The sequence below is a fragment of the Aptenodytes patagonicus genome, chromosome 3, assembly GCF_965638725.1.
Source record: "Aptenodytes patagonicus chromosome 3, bAptPat1.pri.cur, whole genome shotgun sequence".
Taxonomy (NCBI): domain Eukaryota; kingdom Metazoa; phylum Chordata; class Aves; order Sphenisciformes; family Spheniscidae; genus Aptenodytes; species Aptenodytes patagonicus.
The window spans coordinates 117,376,549-117,400,447 of record NC_134951.1 but is presented as its reverse complement, the minus strand read 5'-3'; the positions used below and the strand labels follow the sequence as shown (position 1 = coordinate 117,400,447).

Genomic DNA, 23,899 nt, shown 5'->3' with positions numbered 1-23,899 from the left:
ATGGAGGTGTGAGAGGGAAGGACATTAGAAAACAGGAAAAGGACTGAACACATCTTTCCACGCTTTCTGATCTTCAGTCTCACAGTGCATCCTATTGTTGAGCTATTTTACAATACAGGACTAAACTAGCAATGGTTTTATTTTCTTGCCTTAATTTATTTACATAGGATCACAGCACCAGATTCAAATAGTGCATTTTTACATGAGAGAGCACGTGAAGTTCCTGGTGATTTGCAGTCAAAGAAATGCCTCAATGATATTTGTTATATTTGGTATATAGGTCTCACCCACCGTCCTGACAATTTCCAGATCATGAAATAATATTCTGCCTCCTGAAATTCTCTCTGTGCAATCAAACTCTCACGTCTGGCCTCATCCTGACGTGTTCTGAAAAGGCTTTGTTTGCTGCTGACTTCCTCCAGCGGTCCCAATGTCAAACAGCAGGGACGTGACTCACAGGAAAAATCATAGAATCATAGAATCATAGAATCATTAAGGTTGGAAAAGACCTCTAAGATCATCGAGTCCAACCGTCAAAATAAAGCACTTGGGGATGTTTTGGGTTAAGAGACCATGGGAAGGTATGAGTACTGTGACTGTTAGTATCGTTTCTGACTAAACTCTGGAAAGGCTAAATTGAGGTGTTTGCCCTGGTTCCCCATCTGACTGCAGAAGGCTTCTACTACAAAACAAATTATCGAGTCTCTCAGAAGAGGCCGTACACTTCGGGGCAGTGTAGCCAGTGATAAAGATGGTACCAAAGCCTGGCGATGCTACTGAAACAAAAGACGAATGAGGTAGTTAAACACTCCCAAGCGAACCCTTTGGAAGAAATGTTTGAAGCACAGAGCAGAGAAATGGCCCAAACATTTGTTTTGTTTCTCATCTCAAAGTGCTCGCAGCCTAGAGGAGTTAGAAAAGAAGGTGTATGTTAACTGGCTTTAGAGTCACCTTTGGAAAACAAATGCAGCCCAACTATTGAAGAATCACTCAACCTCTCTGCCTCACGAGCAGGCTAGGGAAGCTGCTGAGGACACCTTTGCTTATTATCGCTGATCAGTTTGAAACGATAGGCCTCCTTCCTGAAGTCCTATAGGCAAAAAATGTATCAAAAATTGATTTTTTTCACCTCAAAAAGGAAAAAAGATTGTTGACTGGTTCTAAAAGGCACGCTGCCTTCTCAGATAACACCCAGGTTTGACTGCCGCAGAAGCAGCTGGGGAGAGCTAGCTGCCAAATGGGATCGCAGAAGAAACACAGAGCTTGTTTAAAACAACAAGATACTTTGATGGCCTAATGCCAGCGGCACAGGCTAGATAAGGGAATAACTGTCATTATATGTGCCAAAGTGAAGAACACCAATCCTCAAGGACAAAATCCACCACTCTGTGATACCTCCAGATAAGACAGGCAACGAGAGGAAACACCCGTGAGTTAAAGCTTAGAATTAATGAACAAAGCGTCAGCTCTGTTGCACTTAAAATTGCCCTGTCCTGGCTGTTTGAAATACCCCATTCATTTCTATTTTTGTTTGGATCCCCTCCAACTCCCAGGCTGGAGAATGGGGACAGCCATTTTTGCCAGCCCAGAAAACATCCAGTTGGAAGAGCTTGTACTATTTGCAACCAGAGTTGAGACATTTTCTCACTCACAGAGACCAGACACCAATTTAAATGGAACTTAGAGACACGCTCACAACAATAGGAGTGGTGTTTAAGCAGCTATTTACATGGTTTGCAATCACAGATGGTAGCTGTGTCTTAAGGGAAAGAGCATTGCCAGCTCTCTAAATTTAGCTGCTCGTGTACACAATAATTTTGGGGAGTTTGCTAAGTCCTGAGGATTCCAGGATCTGAAACTCGTGAAACTGTCCTGAAAATGGAGGGTATCTTCCATTATCATCTTTGAAATCAAACTGCCTTTAAACAACATGATCACTATTCCTCAGACAGACTCCATGTAGAGCTGAGACTGCTCCAAGTGCCAAAATGTGCCATTTTTCACTGTTTCCTCCAAGGAAATCAGAGGGAGGGAAGGCAAGAGGCTGATCAAAGTGCTACAGGGATTGTGTGGTGCCACATGAGATATGCAATGCGTAGGAAACTGGTGCAGGAGGCAAGCCTTGCATATTCTTGGGGGAACAGCAAAGGCAGGAGGTAGTGCAGGTACCCAGGGATGCAATAAGGATGCGAGGGATGAGATACCACAAATGGCAATGGAGGTAAACCATGGGGGCAGGTGAATGTGTGGAGTGGGACACTCACTGGCAACCAGGGTGGAGTACAAGAGTTTTGTCATATGGGGAAGAGACAGGATAGGCAAAGGGGAACAAAGAGGCAACTAGATCTAAGAGAGCTTCTCAAGCAGTGAGGTGAAGATGAGGGGGTTCTGCCTCCTCATCACATTGTATGTGAAGCCTACCAACAGCTCGGGGCTACAGCTGACTGCTGTTGTTCTTGCATCCAGATTCAGATTTAAATGTAAGCTAACTGGGTGGCAGCTGAGCAGCAGTATCTCTGCTTATGGAGCAATGGACGAGATCCCAGAGGAGAACATCAGCCAGTCCTGGAGTGAGCTGCCGCATCTCAATCCAGTCTGGAGGCCAACTGTCCAAGTACAGCTTCTTCATCCTGGGCTGGGGAGGTGGCAACTGCCAACATCCTTCACAGCTCAGGTGGTGCCTGCTGCCTCCCAGCACTGGAAGGGAGAAGGTGCGCTCAAACTCTCACCTTCAGCTGAGTACCTAGTAACTGAAAGGCAGCTAGAGCAGCTTCCTATACATTCCTCAAAAGTCATTTGGACACAGGATTTGAGAGGTGGGCTGATCTGCCTCTGTCCTTGGGGACCCTTAAAGAATCACCACATGAACTACAGGAAAAGAGCTGAAGGAAAGGTCTTGGAGTCCACATCTGTCATCCTTTTCGGAAAGCATCAGTCCAGGTTGGAAGTCTCTAGGAACCACAAAGACACTTAGCCCAACAAATACAACTTTTGAACCAGTTTGTCCCTTTCAGAGCAACAGTCTCGCAGCAGCCTTGACCACCACAATGTCCAGGTTCAGACCCACAACAAAGAGAAGGAGTGGACGTGCAAGAGATGATACTTTTCATCATGAAGAGGTAGCATAGGGATGGGATTATATCACCCATATGGCTGTCTTACGGGGCATTTCTGTCTTACGTTCTGTCATCACTGTAACAAAAGAGACTTTAAACAGTGAAAGAGGTGATGCAACATAACCCTTCCACTTACCTGCCCCTCAACACTGGCAAAAAAGTATGGGAATGGCGCACAAAGTCAGGGTCACACCAGGGACTTTGTCAACATGGATATATCAACAGGATGCTCCTAATGCAGATGCACTGGCATCTGCAAAATTGCACCTTTGTCGGTATAGCTTATTTTTGGCCAGCCCCCTCCCACCAAAACCTTCTCCACTGAAAGTGAATGTGTGCTGGCATAACTACCTTTACCCAATTCGTGCTAGCTTAACCCAGGCATTTACAGTAACATTTTCACAGAAATCACATCTCATTAGCTCCTTCCTGTGGGAAGGAGGCTGGGGAGAGAGTGATAAACTGGAAACATCTCCCATTCTGCATAGAAAGAAAGTGAAAGGAGCCAAGAGACCAAGATATAAAAAGATGGCTTTTGTATGTGTATACAATTGATGTGCATTTGCTCACTGACGCAGAGCATGAGATCCTAGCAACAGCTACCTGTCCTTCTGATGCTAATGGTCTCTGTATTGTAAAGGAGTGCCAAATGCTCATTTCAATCCCCACTTTGGATTCCAAGGAGAACAAGTGCTACGTACAATGGGAAGTAAAAACAAGAACATCTCTTTCAGGATGCAAACCCTGTTCTTGGACCCTTCTGATGAACACAATTTGCCTAAGAGTCTGATGCTGAAAGGGAATTTTATTTCACTAGTATTGATTTACACTGACTTACCCCAGTGGAAGAATTTAAGGAACCTTATAAAACATAAAAGGAAAAATAACTAGGGCAACTAACTTTTCAGCCCATAGCCCCACGATCGCTTTTCATGTTGGCAGCCCTCCATCAGTTGTTTTTTTCCCTGCTGGCCCTGGCTTGCCAGTGCTGTCAGTTGTGCAAAAGGACAGTGAACCAAAGCTGAAAACAACTTTCCTTCTCCCCGTGCAGGTCCACGCAGCCACATGAAGACCAGCACTGGCACAGGGGAAAGGGCGGAAAGGGCGGGATGGGATGGGGTGGGGGTAGGAGGGTACCTCTTAGAGAACCGACACTTCTGTTCCCCTAACTTGACCATGAAAGCGCAGCCTTCAACGGGAAATGGCTGCTTGCCACTTTCTTTGAGCTTTCTAGTTGGTTTTTTTTTTTTTGACAACTGATTTTGGACATATTTACATTTATAATTGCAGTCATTATAAATGAAACACAATAAATAAATGCAATATAAATGTAATCTACAGAGGTTTTTTAGAATTGCACTGTAACTAGTTTTAATATTAATTTATTACATTTCCATATATATAAAAAGAGAGCTATTTTCACATTTCTTTAATTTGCCAACTGTTCCTCAACAATATGTGGATTCCATAGTAATTATTACAGCATTAGATGATGTTAAAAAAATCTGCAAATTGACTATTTTTAAAACTCTTTGCATACTTCTGTAACATCAGGATTCCAGCCGTTAGCACCAATTAATTTGTTCAGAATTAAACTGTAAAAGTCATATTGATCATGAAATAAAACTTCCCATAAAACCCAGGTGACAGCAACATGTCCAATTATTCTGGTATAGAGTCCAAATTTGATGGTTTAACAGGATTGGTTTAGAAATCAATATCCCACCTTACAGAATCTGAACAGCAAAGAATTCAGTGTCTTTTAATAATGTATTTCAGCGGTTTACCACCCACCTATATCTTTAAAATGAGCATCTTACTTCTAGTTTGACCTTTGTTACTTTATCTTCCAGCACCTAGACCCATATCTTTGCCTGGCAGATTAAAAACCCATCTTGCTCTCTTCAGGCCGGTACTCCTAACAGCAAGCATGTCACTTTTTAGTTTTGTCTTCAATGACGGACTGCATTTCTTCAAGCTCATTCTACAAGGCAGGTTTTACAGAATCAAACAATTCTTGTATCACTTCTCCTTTTCTAGGTTTTGAAAAACTTTTTTAAAAAATTCCATACAAGACTTGGATATGATGTCTGGTAGTGACCTCACCACTACAAAAGATCTCCCCTCTGCTCACATCTTCATTTTCCTGCTGATGTATCAAAGAAGATTTTTTTTTTTTTTTTGCTATAGCCGCATAATGAGAACTTACATGCAGCTAATTATTTCCCCTAACTCCCATCTCATTTTGGGAGACAGCACCTCCCAGGGCACAGTTTCTCCCACTCTGTTCGTGTGACCTATATTCTTTGTAATCGAAACATGACCTTGTCCCTGGCTGAATGCAATAATTAGTTTGAATGCAAGCAACTTATCAAGTGATCCAGATCTTTCTGCAGAGCTGGCCTGCCAGTATTATTTTATCAAGCCACCCATCTTTCTGTCACTGCAAATTTTCTCCTCAGTGATTTCTTTCTTCTTCTTGACAGCCACTAAAGGCGTGGAATAGTGCGGAGCTAAGGGCAGGAGATCAGGAGTCCTAATGAGAAACATCCCCACTTGTAAGAGATACCAACATATAAACATATTTTGTTTGGTTAGTTGGTTTTCAATTTAGTAATAATTTTAACTAGAAGAAAGTCTTACTGAAGTCTATATAAATCAACCATCTTTATCAATCAGACTTTTGAACTTAGAAGAAGAACAGTATCAAGTTTACTTTGCAAGAAGAGTTCTATATATATTACCATGATGAGTAGCATTAGATAAATTACTGCCTTGTAAATTTTATGTATGGAGCTACTTATCAGCTAGTCATTGTTTTTGTCTGAAAAGGGCAGGTTAGAGTTTATAAATACCCAGTTATCCTGTTTGTTCCCTTTTCTCACTGGCAAAACTAAAAATTGTTTTTTAAAAAATAGAACAATAGAAATTTTCATGCCTAAAATTGACCTTGAAAAGTGAACATCAGTGTTTTGGACACTATGAATTAAAAATTATTAAGAGCTACTGATTTTAAATCAACTTCTTTCACAAATTCCATTTTCTCTGGAACCTGCTGTTCTACTAAAGTCTCTACTGAACACGGAAAAAATAACACCAGAGCAGAGTCTACTTAAGGAAATCATCCCTTCTCATGTCACTTTGAGAAAATCAAAGCCTTGCTCTTTCTGGTTTCTGTGCTTGACAAGAGAAGAACTGCCAAATAGGATTAGGCTACTGGTTAATTCAGTCCAAGTATTTCTGGCAATACCCAGTGCCTTTTTAAAAAATAAAACTGATTAACAAATTGCAGATAAAAATTTTGGCTGGGCAGTAAAGTGTCCTGTTCACTAATGTTCTTGGGGCAAATCAAAAGAAATTTATGTCACTGATTCAAGAATGACTGTGGGAAGACACTGGTCATGCCTACACTGAATCTCTCAAGGAGGGCATGTTGCCCCCTCCATCTCCATCCCTGCACCCACCAGGATGCTCTGTGGGCAGGCAGGAGACAGCACACCCCCAGCCTGCCTGAGCATGTCCTGCAGCGTGCAGACCCACTGGGCCAGGTCCTACGAGCTTCAGAAAGCACCACCCACCCCATCTGGGTTGCTTATAGAAGGGTGAATCTGATATTAAGGGAGCCTCAGGCAGGGCAGATATACCTACAGAAATCAGTATTTGGAAGGAAGTGTTCATTGTAACTCCACTGGAAACACCCTACCTATGCAATAATACCTCCGTGTCACAACTTTCTTCCAACACCCATACTTATCCCATGCCATTTTCACATCTGCCTGAGCTTTCTAATCTTTTCTTGTCTGTATCCTGTCCTTATATACTTTCTGCAGAGTATTTTACTTTGGACTTGCACTTTCCTAAAGCCCTGAGCACCAGCAACGACCCCTTCTTCTTTAACCTTAACATCCATACTGCCTCTTCTCCCAGAAGACCGGACCAAAGGCTCATTTCAATAGAAGACAGTTACTACATTCGCTTAACTACAGGTGGTCTTCATACAGCCTGGTGTTTTACACTGCAGCTATACTGAGAAGGGCAATATAACCCCACAAACCCGGGAAATAAGGATACTTATGACAATTTAAATTAACTTTGGTCTCCCTTTTCCTCTGAGATTCAAGTCAGTTTTAGACAAGGGCTCCAGGGGCTCTGTACACCAAGTGCTGAGGCCAGTTTATTTCTCAAGTGAGATCCGTTACCACAGGCATTTCCAAGCAAGGCCAAGAAGCAGGGCTGCTCTGCCATTGAAAAGCTGCAGGTGCCTAAAATTTCTGGAATTTAGAAACAGCGTAATATACAGCTGGATCAGTAAGAAAATCCTTGCTATCCAACTCTTGACAGTCAGTGCCTCTGGGGGAAGGCAGGTAGGTTTGGAGCAGCTTAGGAGTGGAGAGCAGACAAACAGGTCCACTGTCAAGTTACAGAGGCAAAGCCAGAGAGACAGAAATATATGGTCACTGTATGGAAACCAAACCGCAATAAAAGCAACGGGATTTCCAAAGCCAAAGCAACAAAGAGATACATGATCGTAACTCCACAAGAGGGACAAATCCTGAGGTCCTGCCTCAGGTGAGCTTCCAGTGGAAGTCTGCCTATATCTAGATGGAGTAAAACCGCCTACAGATTTGGCCCAGTGTAAGATACCAACAAAGATGCTTGAACCAATTTGCCTGGGGAAGGTAACGCTTGCTGATACCTCCACGGTCTCTCCACTCCAGCAATAATTTGACATTGTTTGTGGCTTGATTGCATGTGTTCAGTGAGGCAGCCCTGCACTTCCTACCCCAAGGCGGCAGGACACGTGAGCGAGTCTCTGAGATGAGCCCTGGCATCCACCTCTTTCATAGATCACATGTTCACCATCTGCGTTCTCATCTTCGGCCATGCTGCTGCCCTTCGCCCAGGTTGCTGGGAGGTTTAGAAAGGCAGATGTTTTCAGTCTCTGTGGGGTCTGGTTGCAGGGGCTTTGGAAGTTACAGTACCTTAGGCCAGTGTTGTCTGGGATTCAATATTGCATTAAGTGGTGACACATTGTGGGCAGGTGGGATCTATTATTGCATTATGGAGGCTGCTGCTTCCCTGAACAGGCTATGTTTTGTGTGTGAAGCGGGCCCACACCTGCTGGAGCTGGGACCTGGAAATGCGGAGGACGGAAGGCATGAGTCTGTGGTTTCCTGCCGTGAGGGGCATGTGCCTGCGGTGGGGCATGCGCACGGGACTGCTCTCCGCTGAACGGCTGCGCTGTATGAAAGTGCCACCAACGTGAGGGTAGTGTTCTGTCTCCAGGGTTGAGGAGGAGAAAACGGAGGACGCCAGTCTTCTCAGGGGGCTGTACCTCGGGAGGGAGTGCTGAGAAGGCCTGTCCTCCTCCAACTGAAAAAGACCAAGAAGAGTGGAGGAAAAGGTGTCAGGCAAAGACTTGACTCGCCCCTGGTTTGTGATGCGCATGCTGCAGACATCTTCGCTGGCGGATGAAAAATGCTTTTGCTCTACGCAGGGCTTACTTACTGCTCTGTGTCTATAAATTCCCGGGGATCCTACGGGCACCACAGCAGCCTGCCATTACAGAGGGCCTGCCATGCTCTCCCCAGCCACACGCGGACATGAGCGACACCAGCAGTGTCAGGCTCTGCTACGTCAGTCCCCTCCTCTGGCTCTTCAGGCCACACGCCTCACCTCTCTGTTCCTCTGGCATCACTCATCTTGACATGTCATTAGGCTATTCATACATCTTGCATATAGGTAACAGTCAAACTCTAAACACACTTGGAAACCATGTGTATGAGAAAAGGTGAAACATCTGGTGCTAAAATGATTATATATATTTAAAAGCGAGGGATTCTCAAGGGCTCTTTTGATAAGTGTTATTAAAACTCGCTCCAGGGATTTGCAAAGGCAACTTTGGGGGCTGTTAGTGGGCTTTCCTTTTCTCACACTTACACTGCTGGCCTCCCGATACACTTTTATACTGAGTACCTGCAGGGGGAGTGTTAATGCTTCCAGTTTTGGTAAGCGGAGGACAGGCAGCAGCTGGAAAGGCAGGCAGAGTATAATTCTCCTTTCAGTGAGAAATTCAAAACACAGAGCCACGGGAGGACATGAGGAGAAGATGCACTCTTAGGTCCCTTTTCTGCTTCTGTGATCCTGGGATGGCCAGGAGAGGGAGGAAAGTATACTCACAGAGGACAGCTTGTGCCAGGATGAGATTGCAGTCCCTACCTTCCCTTTACGCACTGAATGGAAGAGAGAGGCATTATGGGAGTGACTTCAGATTCTTCACCCTGAAAATGCTAAGCCCTTCCTCCCCTTTCTACTTCTGCTATGAAACTAGTGCTTTCACAGAGGTCAGCAACCTCAATTTCCAAAACCAGACCATTTTTCCTGGAATTACATTTTTCCTTTCAAATCCATTCCCTTCCTTGTGCTGCATTTCTTTTCAGGAAGCCTCTGCCGGTTTCAAAATGTAATTGGGAAATGTGAAAAGGCAATATTGTATTTTCTTAAGCCAACATTGCTCTCCTTACCTTACTAGAGATGTTGCCCTTGCAAATGATATGAGAAAAAGAGCTGAACTTCATCCAGTCTCATCTCTTTTCTGTCACCTTCAATATCTTTGCCATGCTTTGAGGCAGGTATCTTATCTTCATAAGCACCTGAGAACTACTCAGCTTGTGGTGGGCATTAAATGTGAAAAGCAATTATTCACAGTCCTAAATGTACTGCATGTCACTGCATAGATCAGACTCTCAGAAAATAATAATGTAATGCTGTCATACAGAGTATTTGAGAGAGACAAAGAAATTTCAGACAGCAGCTCTAATTTCTCATAAAGACAACCATCTCTTCTTTGCGTAGATTCAGTCCTGGGTGTACTATTTGTAGGCTGCACAACTAAGTATACTGGAATTCTTATTATTACTTTTTGCTCTATGTTTGGGCTCAGCATATTGTATGATTTCCAATGTATATATCATCCCAACATGGTAAAGACTTCTCAGATCAAAAAGGATCACTCCAACCACCCCGATGGACCTCCTTTACAGCACAGAACCAAGGACCTTGTCCAAGCCATAAAGGGGGAAATTGCAACACCCCACCAGCAAGCGCACTTAGGTATGGCTGCCTTCTGGCTGAAGCTGAGGTTACAGACACGCCACTTTTCTTCACTGATGCTCTAATGCTTAAATTACACAGTCAATGCTAGAGGTGCTGCCCCTTTTTATCTCTTTGCCCTTGTTAGCAATCAGGCTGGACCACCTTCCATCAGACCTATTCTGCTCTTTTTGGACAGGAGTAGTATGACACCTCTCATGTGAAGTCCCAGAAAAATGTGATATTGATATAGCTCAATATATTTCAAAGATATAAAATGTAATTAGGAATTTCTACTGAGCTTAAGGTTTTGATTGTTATGATCTGTATATATATAATAAGCATAAGTGAGCATTACTTCTCTTATAGTATCACCCTTTTGCCGATCCTTTATTCCTAACACATGGATGGACAGAGACCCTGAATCTAAAGACCGTAAGGGACAGAGGCCAACTCTACATCTACATCCTTCTCCATCAGCTGGCAAGCTCTTCTCATGTGGAGGGAAGCCGGAGGAGCTGAATGTCAAAGATTTGCATCATCTACAACAGGCACCAAGTGCAGCTCAATGGGAATTACACCGAGTGAAGGGCAATGAGAGTCTGCCCCTCTTCTGCAAATGCCCATTTCTCACCACTGAGAAATGGTCCCTCGGGTCCCCTCAGAGCACCCCACAGACCATGCTGTAGAAGGGAAAGGAAACCAAGGCACATAGCACCTTTCCATATCTCATTTTTCCTGCCGCCTTCTTCCCCCAGCCTACCTCTTCTGCCCAGGGTTATAAACCTGAGAGCTGTGTTTTGCTTCTACCTGTTGCTCAATTATTTCAGCCCAGCTTTTCTTCTTTCTGCCTCAGAGCCAGTGAAGTTGTAGTTTCTGTCCTCTCCTCCTGCTGTCTATAGGCACTCTGGGAGTGACAAGGGTTTCCCTCATCACTGCTCCAGGGTCTGGGGCCACAGAGGCCACTGGGCCCAAAATATAACCCAGAGAAAGCCCTGCTCAGCTTTCAGTCCTCAGTGCAAATCAAACAGAGTTCCTCCAGGTAACAGACCCGGGGCAACCCAGGGCTCTACACCACGTGAACCAGAGAGGCAGTACAGATCACCCAAAACGCTAGAGCCCTGTCCTTGTTGTGAGGCAGCCCTCTCCTGTGTCTCTGTGTCCCTTTCCGAGGAATAATCATTGCCAACTCAAATGAATGGAGGAAGAGAACAGCATACTGGGGTTGCTGAAGGGCTCGTCCCCTGACCAGCTATGCTGCTCCCAAGGGTATCAGGCAACGTCACAAATATAGCATCCCTCAGATGTGGCAATGATGAAGTTCAGGAGCATGGGGGCACCCGTGGGCTCAGGACTGGAACAGAGAATATTTTCTTGGCTCAGTAAGGGTCTCAGCACAGTTTTTTACAGAAGAAAACCAGTGATTATAGGTAAAGTTGGAGTCCCAGGTGAAGCTGGCCCAGGCAGCCTGTGCAATGTGCTTCTGACTGCCTCCTGTCTTACCCATGGTATTACCAACACAGGTCCTCATGCTCAGCATCCTTGCGTGATCTCTCAGCAAAGATGCCAATGGTGGGGTATGGCTGGGAAGGGCTCATAAGCTCCACAGCTGCTGCCCTCTCAGGGTTAAGATATGGACAACTTTAAATAAGTCCATTTGTGGCATTCTCCTAGCTGTGGAAGGCTGGCTGTGGGAGAAAAGAGGCCTAATACAGCACCAAGGGAGATTTTTTTAAGAGTGATTCTAACTACACAGCTAAGTTGGTGAGGAAATACACCAGTGCCTCTTCACGTTGGGACCTTTTCTAAAAGATGAACTCTTGGCTCTGGGAGATGGGACTGTAAGACCCATTGTAACTGCTCTCTGAACTCTGCAGAATATATCCAAGAATAGGTAAGGAAGAGTTAATATGATCTCCCACTATTGCTTCACTTTTTTCTTGTGTTTTTCAGATGAGACATCATTTGGACAGGCATGTTTTAGGCAGGCAAGACTCAAAACATTTTGTACAATGCCAATTGCACTAGCAGTGAGGGATATTCAGAGTCAAGAAATACCTATGAACACAGACCTACAGTCAGAAAAATTGCAAAAACTCATAAACGTATGAACATTTGTATTTCTTTCCAATGCAGAGGGCAGCAGTAAGTTGCCATCTCTGTCAAGTGTCAGTGAATTTACTCAGCATATTTAAGAGCTTGACAGATTTTTAAATTATATTGCTAGGTGTGGATATAAATGATTTCCAACAATAACAGCAATCCTATGTGAGGATTAATATGTAAACAGAAGTGCAGGTTCAATCTTTTTTCCCACTCATTTTTGGCTATTTCTATAGCTTTATCTGCACATTAGTGCATAAAAATAAGCAGAAATTTATTACTACATTCCTGAAATGCATACATTAAAGTAAACCCTAAAAGCTCTATTAAACAGCTTGCTGGGTGCTCAGTGCTGCACTGAGCAGTGCACAGACAGAAGGGCTTGAACAGGACATAGTTTCATGACAGACCTGTTCTCCCTCTACACCAGGGCTTCCCATGAGGTCTATGCTCCACTGCAGCTGTCTCCTTGCCAGCTGAAACTGGGAGATATCTAATATGTGAGAATTTTTGGGTCAGAAATTCCCCCAGGCAGTTCAGAGCCTCCTCTGTACCTGACTTTCCCCACAGCAGCATTTGTTCATACTGTGCTCCCTCTTACACCCACACAGTTTCACAAGGACACCACCATCCCTCACACTTGCACTACAATATCTTTCTTCCAACAGCTTCATACGTTTGAACAGACATCTGAGCTCTAAATGAGGATAACTCGGGGAACTACAGGCTGGTCAGCCTGGAAAGGGCATAGAGCAAATCCTCCAGTAAGCCATTTCCAAAGATATGAAGCAGAAGGTGGTGACTGAGAGCGGTCAGCATGGATATATGAAGGGGAAATCATGCCTGATGAACCTGATAGCTTTCTGTGATGAGATGACTGAGTGGGAGGTTGTTTACCTTGACTTTAGTAAGGTTTTTGACACTGTCTCCCATAACATCCTCATAGACAAAATTATGAAACATGGGCTAGATAAGTAGACAGTGAGTTGGACTGAAAACTGGCTGAGCTGCTGGGCTCAAAGCATTGTGCTTAGGGAAACAAAGTCCAGCTGCAGGCCAGTCACTAGTGGCGTAGCCAGGGGTTGATACTGGGGCCACTGCTGTTTAACAACTTCATTAATGACCTGGATGATGTGACAGAGTGTACCCTCAGCAGGTTCACAGATGATGCAAAACTGGGAGGAGTAGCTGACACACCAGAGGGTTGGGCTGATATTCAGACGTGCCTGGATAGGCTGGTGAAATGGGCAAAAAGGAATTTCATGAAGTTCAACAAAGGGAAGTGGAAAGTCCTGCACCTGGGGGGGAACAGTACTCGCTGGGGGCCAACTGTCTGGATAGCAGTTTGACAGAGAAGTACCTGGAGGTCCTGGTGGACACTAAGCTGAACACAAGCCAGCAAGGTGCCTTTGTGGTAAAAAGGGCCAACAGCCTCCTGGGCTGCATTAGGAGGAGTGTTGCCAGCAGGTTGAGGGACGTGGTCCTTCCCCTCTACTCAGCACTGGTGAGGCCATATCTGGAGTGCCATTTTCCATTTCTGGGCTGCCCAGTAGAAGAGAGACACGGACATACTGGAGACAGATAGTCTAGCGAAGGGTCACAAAAATGATGAAGGGACTGGAGCACCTCTCATTTGAGGAAAGGCTGAGAGTGCTGGGACTGTTTAGTCTGGAGAAGAGAAGGCTCAGGGGGGTTCTTATCAACATTTATAAATAATTGATGGGAAAAAGAAGATGAATCCAGACTCTTTTTAGTGGTGCCCAGTGAAAGGACAAGAAGAAATGGGCAGAAATTGAAATACAGGAAATTCCATTTAAACGTAAGAAAGTTTTTTTACCATAAGGGTGATTGAACACTGGAACAGGTAGCCCAGAGAGGTTGTGGAATCTTCATCCTCAGAGATATTCTGATTGGACACCATCCTGAGCAACCTGCTCTAGTTGATCCATCTTGGAGCAGAGGGTGGAACTAGATGAGCTCCAGAGGTCCCTTCAACCTCAACCATGCTGTGATTCTATGATAATCCAGAGGTCACTGTCTTTTTGCCAGTAACAAGTAATGGCTTATATGTTGGAGCCAGAGAATGGAGGAACAGAAGAAAGCATTACAGCAGGGATTACCCATTTGCTCTCAGTTAGTACTCTACTGACACCAATGGATGATCACCAGTTTCCTGATTCTGACCACCAGAATGAGGTCCCAAATCAGTACAACAAGGCCTATGACCTTAGTCGTGGTAGTTCTGCATTTAGTGACATTTTTACCTATCTTAAAGGCTCAGTTCATATTCAAAGATAAGGAAGATTTACTGACACACACACACTATCTAATCACAGCTTCAATCAAACCCAGAGGAAGCCCAAGCCTGAGCTACAGGAAACATCTGTCGTTGCTAGTGAGGCCTTCAGTATTTTCATTAGTTAAGTTCTTGGTCAACTTCTTACTAGTGTCCCAACCAACTGTCCTTCCATCTCTGCTGTACCTAAGGAGAACAGGCTTCTGCTTTCTTTTAGGCACCAAGTAATTTTTCCTTTCAGAGTTAGCAGTTGGTTTTGTGACAGCAAATGGAAAAATATGAATGTCACTGCAAAGCTGTTTATACAGAGGCAACTGAAGGATCTGAAGGAAGCACAACTAAATCCCGGCCAGCCAAAGAAGTCCAGGGTTGGTCTGTACGTACAAAGCTAGGCCCAGGAGTAACTAGAGGGTATTTCAGAACATATGAGCAAAAAATTTTGCAGTCTGCTGGAGAACCGAGGCTGTCTAATATATTAGCAGTGATCACCCACAATCCCATTAATTTACCTTTTTTGCCTGCTTTTTAAGTATCACTGTGCAGTGATAAGCAGCCTTCATACTGCATCATACCCAACTCCCCCAGTCATTTCACATAGCAGTATTACGTGCTATGGCCAAGAAGGCACCTCCAGCCTTCTTCAGCTACACTAAATATGTCAGTGAAGTGTCCCTGCTGGTTCTTAAAGCTGGTTCTTACCAGCTGGCTCTTGCCATGTTCCTTGCGTCTTGCAAATTTTGTACATCTTGCACTGACCAGCCTAATAAGTGTACAGACAGCAAATTCAGACACAGACCCTTCAACTCTGCCGATCTTGCCTATGCAATCTCTAGATATCTGGGGCATGCAACATATTGGCTTTATACAGCAAACACCTCCACCTAGGAACCTTGCAACTGGATGCAGTCTCCATGAGAAGCATGTACTGCTACTACTCCATGCTCAGCAGGACACTCCCACAAGTGCCTGCTATCAGTATTTCTATCCTTCCTGTAAATGCTGTAGCCTCATACACCTTAGCAAGGAACACCTTGCCTGGCAGGCAAGGATTTGGTCTGATTCTTTTTATATAGTTTCTTGTATCATTCATGTTTTGCTAACAGTCCTTTTTTTCTTGTACCTCTCCGGGATCCAGAGAAGAGAAGAATCTGGGCAAGGCCTGAACAGAAGGATGTTCTTTTAACATGCTCCAGTCCAGTGAACACTCCCTTAGAGAATAAGCTCAAGAGGGAATGGGAGATGGAGTTACCATCTTCCAGAGGGGAACAAGCAGACTGCATGAACGCCTGCCGTAGGAGGGTATCCCTGTGTCCGTGACCCAAGACTCGCCTGCTCTTTGCTGCACTTATGGATCCCACGTGCATGAGAGATCTTCATTAACATACAAATACAAAAAGCCCTCAGGAGAACAATTTTATTGTCTCTTGCAGTGAACAGTCTGGGACAGCCTTCTTCTGAATGTCCGAGAAATGAAGATTAGATATGACAGAGGAACTCTGAGCCTAACAGTATATCATGTTTTTCCAGGTAATCTAATAAATTACCTCCCACTGAGGTAACTGAACTTCTTTATATCTTCAGAGGACCACAGGAAAAAGCAAAACTGAAAGAAAAAAGCCCTCTACAACTATCTGGAAAAAACACAGGAGGTAAAGAATATTTCTGTGAGTAAGTACCTGGTAACAACAATGCCAGTCACTGAAGTAAGGTTGATGGGATGTGTGTGCTGGTTACTCTGAGCTTTTTATTAGGTATTTAGAAGAAAGTTTAATTTCAGGGAGTTATTTTATGATTCGTATTGCTGCAGGCCTGCCCAGTGCTGATGTGTGATTAGATTAGACGGCATTCTCTTGCCATACACTGCTGTTGCTGCTGAGAAACTACGTGGAGAAGATTTGCTAGCAACACCTCCATACAACTAAGCGGTTATTAACAAAACACTGTGGGAGAGCAATAAGAAAACTGATTAAAGATACCCACAACCACAGCTGTGCTCTCCTCTTGTCCCTATGCCAAAACGGCTGAAAGATCGTGATAACAGTGTGTCCTTAGTTATTAGGGGACAATGTTATTAGCTATAGCGAGCACTTCTAAGGTGTTCACAACATTTGCAAGCATTGTCAGAAAGAGTTTCACAAGAGCATCCATGCTTGGAATCACAGACTTCTCCAGCACAGCTGAGGTTTCCTAAGATGATGCTATGCTAGGCAACAAGATACAAACCCAGGGATCTTACCTGTCTCTGAGGACCAGTAGGTTCAGATTCTCGTCTCCTTTGTCGGATAGCTGGTGCTGAATGTAGGGGGGAGTGGGCTGGACTTCCTGTCTGCTGTTCGTGTTTACTGTCAGACACTGTTTGAGAAGGTCCTTCATGTCTGTGGGAACTGTCCTCCTCAGTCACAGGCTGCATACCCCGACTTCGCCCATCATGTGTCTTCGGCCTGACTGCAGCATCTGCCCCCAAGCGCCTTCTCTCCTCACCCTCTTCAATAGGTCTTAGTTCCTCAGGCTCCTCATCCGTGGTTCCAGAGGTGCTTGGCTCAGCACCTGGGTGAAAGTCCTTCAGCTCTGTCTCCTTATCAATGATAACCCACTCCTTGCTATCAAAGTCCTCCTCCTCTGCAAGTGGCACTGAGCGGAAAGCATTGCTGAGGGCTTCATGTTCCACTGAAGCAGACACATCCATCCTACCACTTGCCTGCCGGTCAGCCTGGCCAGTATCAATGGACAGCATCTGGGCTGGCTGGGAGGAGCATACAAGCCGTGATGGAGAGCCAGGTAAATCCATTCGAGACCTAAAGACAGAACATGAAGGCATTAAAAATACATCAGGTTTGTGGTTAAAGTTAGGGATAAGAGTTGAGAGAAAACCTGTATAGTCCTTCTCACTCATTTCTTGGTACATTTCAGAAAGACAGGCTTAAGCAAAAATATTTCTTTAGAATCTACAATGGCATAAAGATGTTCCCACCAAAGTGCTTCAGTACGACAGCCAATTCAGCATCTCTCTTCCTTGTGGATGACAGGATGATAACCAATTTCTCCCAACAACACCCCTTTGGTAAGTTCTACTGGTTTGTGAAAAAGAAAAAAAACCAAACCACTCCTAAATCTACTGCCTGATATAACAGTGTCTCTGCTGGGCTCCTATGACCTCTTCAGCTGCACTGTGCTATCTCTATGGTGGCCACTGAGGCCTCTAGGGCGGCCACATGAGTTCTTCGAAGACAGCAAGAATCTTTGATCCCATTGTGTATAGACGACCCCAAAATACTTTGGAGGAGCAGGAAGAAAATATGGCAAGTATCCTTTTACAAAGGGTAGTATAATGTTCAGTGGCTCACAGTCTAAATAGCAGCAGCTCCTGCAGCCATGCAGAAATACCTTTCAAAAAGGCCCTGGAAGCTCCCTGTGCCCCAATGGCCCTGGCGGCATCTCAGCTGGAAAAGCCAGTGGCATTTCTGTCTTTCTGCTCCACAGTGTTATGATCCATGCTTCTCATTTGGCCTGCACCTGCTGCTTGCTTTACTTCTCTGCCTATCACAGATTCTAGCACCTTGCTGCACAAAGCCAGAGTGTCTGCTGCCCAGAAAAAGACAGCTGCAGTGTGTTTTACAAAAGGATTTCAACAAGGACCATACAGGAGCCTTGCAGACTGTTCTGGAAAAAGCCTTCTGTGTGTGAGAAAGCATGAGGTGGAACAGAGAAGTGACTGACCATTGGGTGAGGGTTGCTAAGCAAAACTGGGTATTTTTAATACAGTGGAAGGTCAGAGCTGAGATGGAAAGAATTACAAGCAAAAATGAAAAATTTTTGATGAAGAAGGGGCAATTAGAGAAGGAGGTGAAGGTTGATGTAGAGAAAGTTGTGAGCAAAAACAAATATCTCAGCAAAAGCCATCTGATGGATTGGAAAGAAGCAAGGCTGTATTTGTTAAAGTCTTAAAATATATTATTGTGAATAGGGAACACTAAGTATGCAAAGTAAGAATGAAAAATGACCTATAGTGTGTGTGTGAAGAAGAACTGGATTTTAAAGAGCTGTTGTTAAAAAAATAAAAGAAACTCTGGATTTAGCCAATGTCTTCATCCATTCCCCAGCAGAGGAGAGACTCCTGGAGTGGAAGAATTTAGTCCAGAAAGCCAGAAGAATTTCCCAGTGCTGGGAGTCAGGTCTGTGTTGTAAAAAGATGAAAACAGAATAAAGAGAAGACTGGGTGGCAGAGTGGGATTGTATTTGCACCATACTTAGTGCAGGCTACTTGGAAGATGAAAAAAGATATTGATTTTAAAAGCAGGAGCTGAGGGAAGAAAGCAGGAGAAAGGGATGCGTTTTGGACAATACATATTTTCTATATTAAGATAGCATGATGCTGAGTAGACAAGGAAGGGTGGGAGAAACAAAGGAAGGAGTTAAAAGCATTCAGTGAATATACAGGACTAGTGTTGCTGACTGTTATAAATAGCTTTTTTCCTTTCCTATTTTAAAGAGCCTTTCTTCTAAGCAAGAAAAAGAAAAGGTAGCAAGACCCAACATTTGTTATTCAAACCCTAAATTATTAATAGCAACACAAACAATCTTTCCTGAATGAAAGAGAAGCATTACAGCTTCCCCCAGCCACCCAGAATAAAACAGTACCTAACAAACTGGAGGTAGTGCTAGGGGCTCATCCTCTTTCTAGTTCTTTTTGATCCTCCTTCATTTCCAGCTACCATCTCCTTGTGACTGTTCCTCTTGGCTGAAGTCTGTCAGATTTTCTCTAAGAAGGCGGCCTGTCTCTCCCCTGCCTCTTTTAGAGGGGCCATTTCACCAGTATGTCCTGCAACCACAGTCTGTGCCCTGACTTTCAATGGGAAGAGGAAGACAGAGTAACAAAGGATGTGAAGGGGGTTACCAGCACCAAGGGCTTGTGTCTTCTAACACACCTGTTCTCCAGCACACAATACTTTAAAAAGCTTCTTTTAATTATTTTTATTATTCTTGTTTTTTTGTTTATCTCTTTGCTGTGGATCTGAGAGAAGGTATTCCTGTTACCCTCAAAATCAGGGTGTAATGTGTACTTTTCACATGCAAACAAGTGCAATGCTATATGCTGAAAAATGAATACTGTTATTACTATTAATGAAAAATAATGAAATAACGAAACCCACCAGATCAGGATCTGCCAGATAGCTCCCGGAGTACATGCATCCCTGCATGTATCCTAACAAGATCCATTCTTCCCTCCCACCTCAGGCCAGCCAAAAGCTTTGTGACTGTTTACATTATCTCTGATCTGATGCTTTGCGTTCCCTCTGACAAATGTCCCTCCTTCCACCTGTGGAGTTCTTCCCATCCAGGGACAGGATGAGAATCGTTCCCACTAACTCTCCTTATTAACAGACATGAGTGTCTCATCAGAAAGATCATAAAGCCCATGAACACCTCCACCCAGAAATGAACTTCCAGTGCCTGCTGATCTAATGATTAGGTTGGTCTCAACAGTCAATCCTCAAGACACTGCTAAAAGCAGTAGGAGGCTACAGAGGGTGAGCAAACCTTCTTTCATGTAGATCTGCTTTGCCATCAGCAGTGGAGAGGCGTTCTGACTCAGGGCTGTTCACACGGCGGTATCTTAGGGAGCGCACTTGTGCAGTAGGGGACTCCGGAGGCACTCGGACAGGGGAACTGGGGCAGACACCATTTCTCTGCTCCTCTTCCACCATGCACTGAGTCTGTAGGGGGTAAACACAGAGAACCTCAAAGTCTGACCAAAAAGACATTGATTTCCCATCCTTCACTGTTGCTCTGTGCTTTCTTCCAGGATACAGTTTCAGCTGCATTTTCACAATCTACATAAGCAATGTTTGCAGGAACGCAAGGGCCCATATGCCCTGGCAGTTATCTAGTATTAAAAGAAGGTATGGATTTTAAATCAATTCAAATATTTAAACATCTTTACAAGGTGGCCTTTGCATTTCAATTACCCTGAATAGTTGATCCGAAGGAGTTGTTATGGGCTAACATACTGCATACACAAACCCTAATTGCTTAACCAAGATGTCTAAGAGCCCTTGTTTGTCAATATTCATCTATGCAGGGTCCATGCATTATATTGCAGTGTACATACTTTTACTTCTGATGGACTTGATATGACTAAGCCATCTCCTAATTCCCAGGGTAGTTTGGTTTTTTTGGGGTTTTTTTGTTTTTTTAAATCTTGGTCCTCTAAACAAAGTCCTCCAGGACATATACTCAACCACAACATCTGTAAGAGCTTTCCACAGACCCAAGGTCATGCAGGGACCTGAATATGCTCGTGAACACTTGTGAGCATTGAGTGTTCATACTCTACCAGTACATATTTTCTGTTTTCATACGGCCTTAGTGAATTTGATTTTTTTTTTTTTTTTAGTTTAGCAGCAGTCAAAGGAGCAAAAGTAGTTGACTGTAACACAGCTGCCTTCTGCCTTCCACTGTGCTACTTCCCCTTGGAAGAGAAGACCTGCTTAGGCAAAAGCATAGAGGCAGAATGGTCCAAGGGCTACAGCAGCAGTCTAGGATTTGCATTCAACCCTGTTGTGCTGCCAGCCATGCAACATCAGCTGCTACACGCTACCTCTGTGTGGGGATATGCATTGAGGTGCCAGTGCAAGTTCCTAGCATGGAGAGTGTTTACCCTTCTCTGCAGCATGCGCTACATTCACTTGTCCTCTATTAATGCCAGAGGCTCTGAATGGAAGCAGGCTTCTCAGTAAAACACTGATGATCAAGACAGTTGCCTTTATGCGTGTACTGTGCATACGGCAAGTCAGTCAGCATCCATAAATTAGCAGATCTAAACCACCCAGGCTGGGTTTGGAATGCGTAACTAAGGAGCCTTTGCAGCTAGGGAGAGTGGAGGAGAACTTTCAGGCATTACAGGAAAAGCAGAATAGATGATAATGATTTAATCTGTAATCCATTCAGGCCAGGAGAAGGTTAGTGACAAAGGAAGGTCAAATGTGTTTGTGAAAGGAGCAAAATGCTGATGTAACTGTAGGGTAACAGGCAACTTGGTAAGATGCAAGAGCAGAGAATTGGTGGAGGGTGTGGGAGAGAAGGAAGAGGCTTCTGAAAAAACACAGAACGAGAACTTTGATCCAGTGGAGGAAGGAGAACCAGAAGGAGGATTTAGAAAGGTCAGTGACAGTAAGCAAGGAAACTGTCCTTAGCACAAAAATGGGAGAAGTGGGACAGAAGGAGATCTGTGTGAACAGAGAAATAAGGATGACCTTATAGAGGTACTGGGGAGAAAAAACATGGCAAGATCTACTCATCACCTAAATACAAAGACCAAGACAGGGAGAGCCAGAGTTACTTCTAGTGCTACAAGACTGGAAGATGAAGGATGGTGAAGCTGTGAATAGCAGAAGAGTGTTTTACACACCAGCTGCCCTTGCAGTTCTGAAAGACACAAAGGATGCCTGAGATTACAAGCAGAGGTAAAGCTGTGCCCTTATCAAATCTGCAGCCTCCTTTTTTTCTCCATGTGGTGACTGTGACGTAAATAAAAACTGATTCTCTTTCAGAGAACAGTCAGACTAAAGATAATAAGCCTAGCAGAGTGAAAGGACAGGCAAGAGTCAGACTAAAGATAACAACCCACACAGAGAGAAAGGACAGACTTCTTTAGCTTTGGAGAGCATGATACCCTGGGCTTTATTTCATAGACTGATGCGTAGCTACAGAGCTTGTCAGAACTGAAGTGCTCATTGCCACGCTGACTAAATCCCTAAGCTCCTTTGCCAGCAAACTGACAAAAAATAGCATATCCCCTGGCAGAAGAGTCACCTGGTCATGCTGTGGATCTTGTAGAAACCTCTCCTGCCTCTAGCTGCTGTTATGACAGGGCTTGTGAATGACAGCGCTGGGTACCTAAGACATGACGTACAACTAGCACACAGAAAGGACATTTAGGACTCCCTTATGCACATCTCAGTCTGACTGAAGAGCATCGAGACACCTGGTGGTTCAAAGGAACAGAAAAACACATAGGAGTTACCAGGATTTTTCTGTAATACTCTTTTTTTTGTATGTTGTGTAAACAGAACTGTCCCACTCTACCAGGCTTTTCTTATTTCATGTGCCTTCAGATGAGAACTTCTGGGAATGCACACAGTTTACCAGTGAGAGATGAAGAAGTGATTTGAACTTGGCTTATAATTCTCAATATTGGGGAATGCTGCTGGTAATGTTCCATACAGATAACACGTTGATTCAAATTATTTGCATTGGAGAATTTTAAGCAAGTTAGATGAGATTATTTCTTGTCCATGAATAATGTTTTCTAATAAGACTAAGGATAGTGGAGATATCTACAGGGCTGAAAGAAGGACTAACTTTGTGCCAGTAGAGACTAAAGTGAATTCTGGTCAGACCCAGAAGACTGGTAGATTTAACACGCTAATCCACAAATGTCCATTAAAGACAGGTTTGTGAAGTGAATCCGATATGTTCTGATAATATTTTAAGTCTGTTTGATGAAGGTTTCTCTGCTAACAGATTCTGTATGTATCTGGTGTCATGCCATGTGACATTCTGATTTTTGAATAAGAATTGAGATCAACACAACAAATACTAATTTACTTACAATATGTAAGTTGATCTAATAAATAAACTAACTGGTAGATTCTCATACTTCACATTTACTATGGAATCATCATTCAATGGGGATGCCTCCAAGAAATTAGGTAACAATTACAAGAAAGGACTGAGAAACAGCTTAGGGATTATGAGGAAAACCAACTGATGTATACACTTTATGCAAGCTAAAAAGTCTAATATGATCTTGGAATGCAGAAATATGAGAATATTAAGTGATAGTTTCTCTCACTTTTCATAGGCGTGAAACCATCATTAGATGCTCTTTATAGATTGTGCTACCCTTAGAAAGGAAAGTTAAAAAATTGGAAGAGAAAAATCAGTGATGATTCAAGGTGTAGAAAAATATGGCTTATGAAGACATCTCTGATGAAATTTATTTACCCAAGAGGTTAGGACACAATAAAATTTTGGTTTATAATTTCCAAACCTGGGACGTTTCTGATATTATATCAGCTATGCAAGGACTAAAATTCCATGCCTTGAAGTATCAAGATCCTAGATAATGATATGATTGGATGAAAGATTCACTCTAGCGTTATTGGCCCCCAAAATGTCATTTGCATAAAGATCCAAATTAATCCCAATGGCTTTTACTCTGTGAAAAAATTGTAATTTTCCCATTCCACAGTGCTTTTTGGGCTGCACAATGTAGGATGCTACATCAGTG

At 43.7% G+C, this 23,899-nt stretch overlaps 1 protein-coding gene across 3 annotated transcripts in view; it reads right to left on the bottom strand.

The window, feature by feature from the left end:
• The window catches only part of TTBK1 (tau tubulin kinase 1), a 102,691-nt gene that overhangs the window by 16,503 nt on the left and 62,289 nt on the right, over nucleotides 1-23,899 (bottom strand). For all 3 annotated transcript variants that reach the window (XM_076334822.1, XM_076334823.1, XM_076334824.1), the window contains 2 exons: nucleotides 20,146-20,321; nucleotides 16,844-17,402 (listed from right to left, as the gene is read on the bottom strand). In XM_076334822.1, the coding sequence (XP_076190937.1) occupies nucleotides 16,844-17,402; nucleotides 20,146-20,321 (735 nt within the window). The remainder of the gene's footprint in view (nucleotides 1-16,843; nucleotides 17,403-20,145; nucleotides 20,322-23,899) is intronic.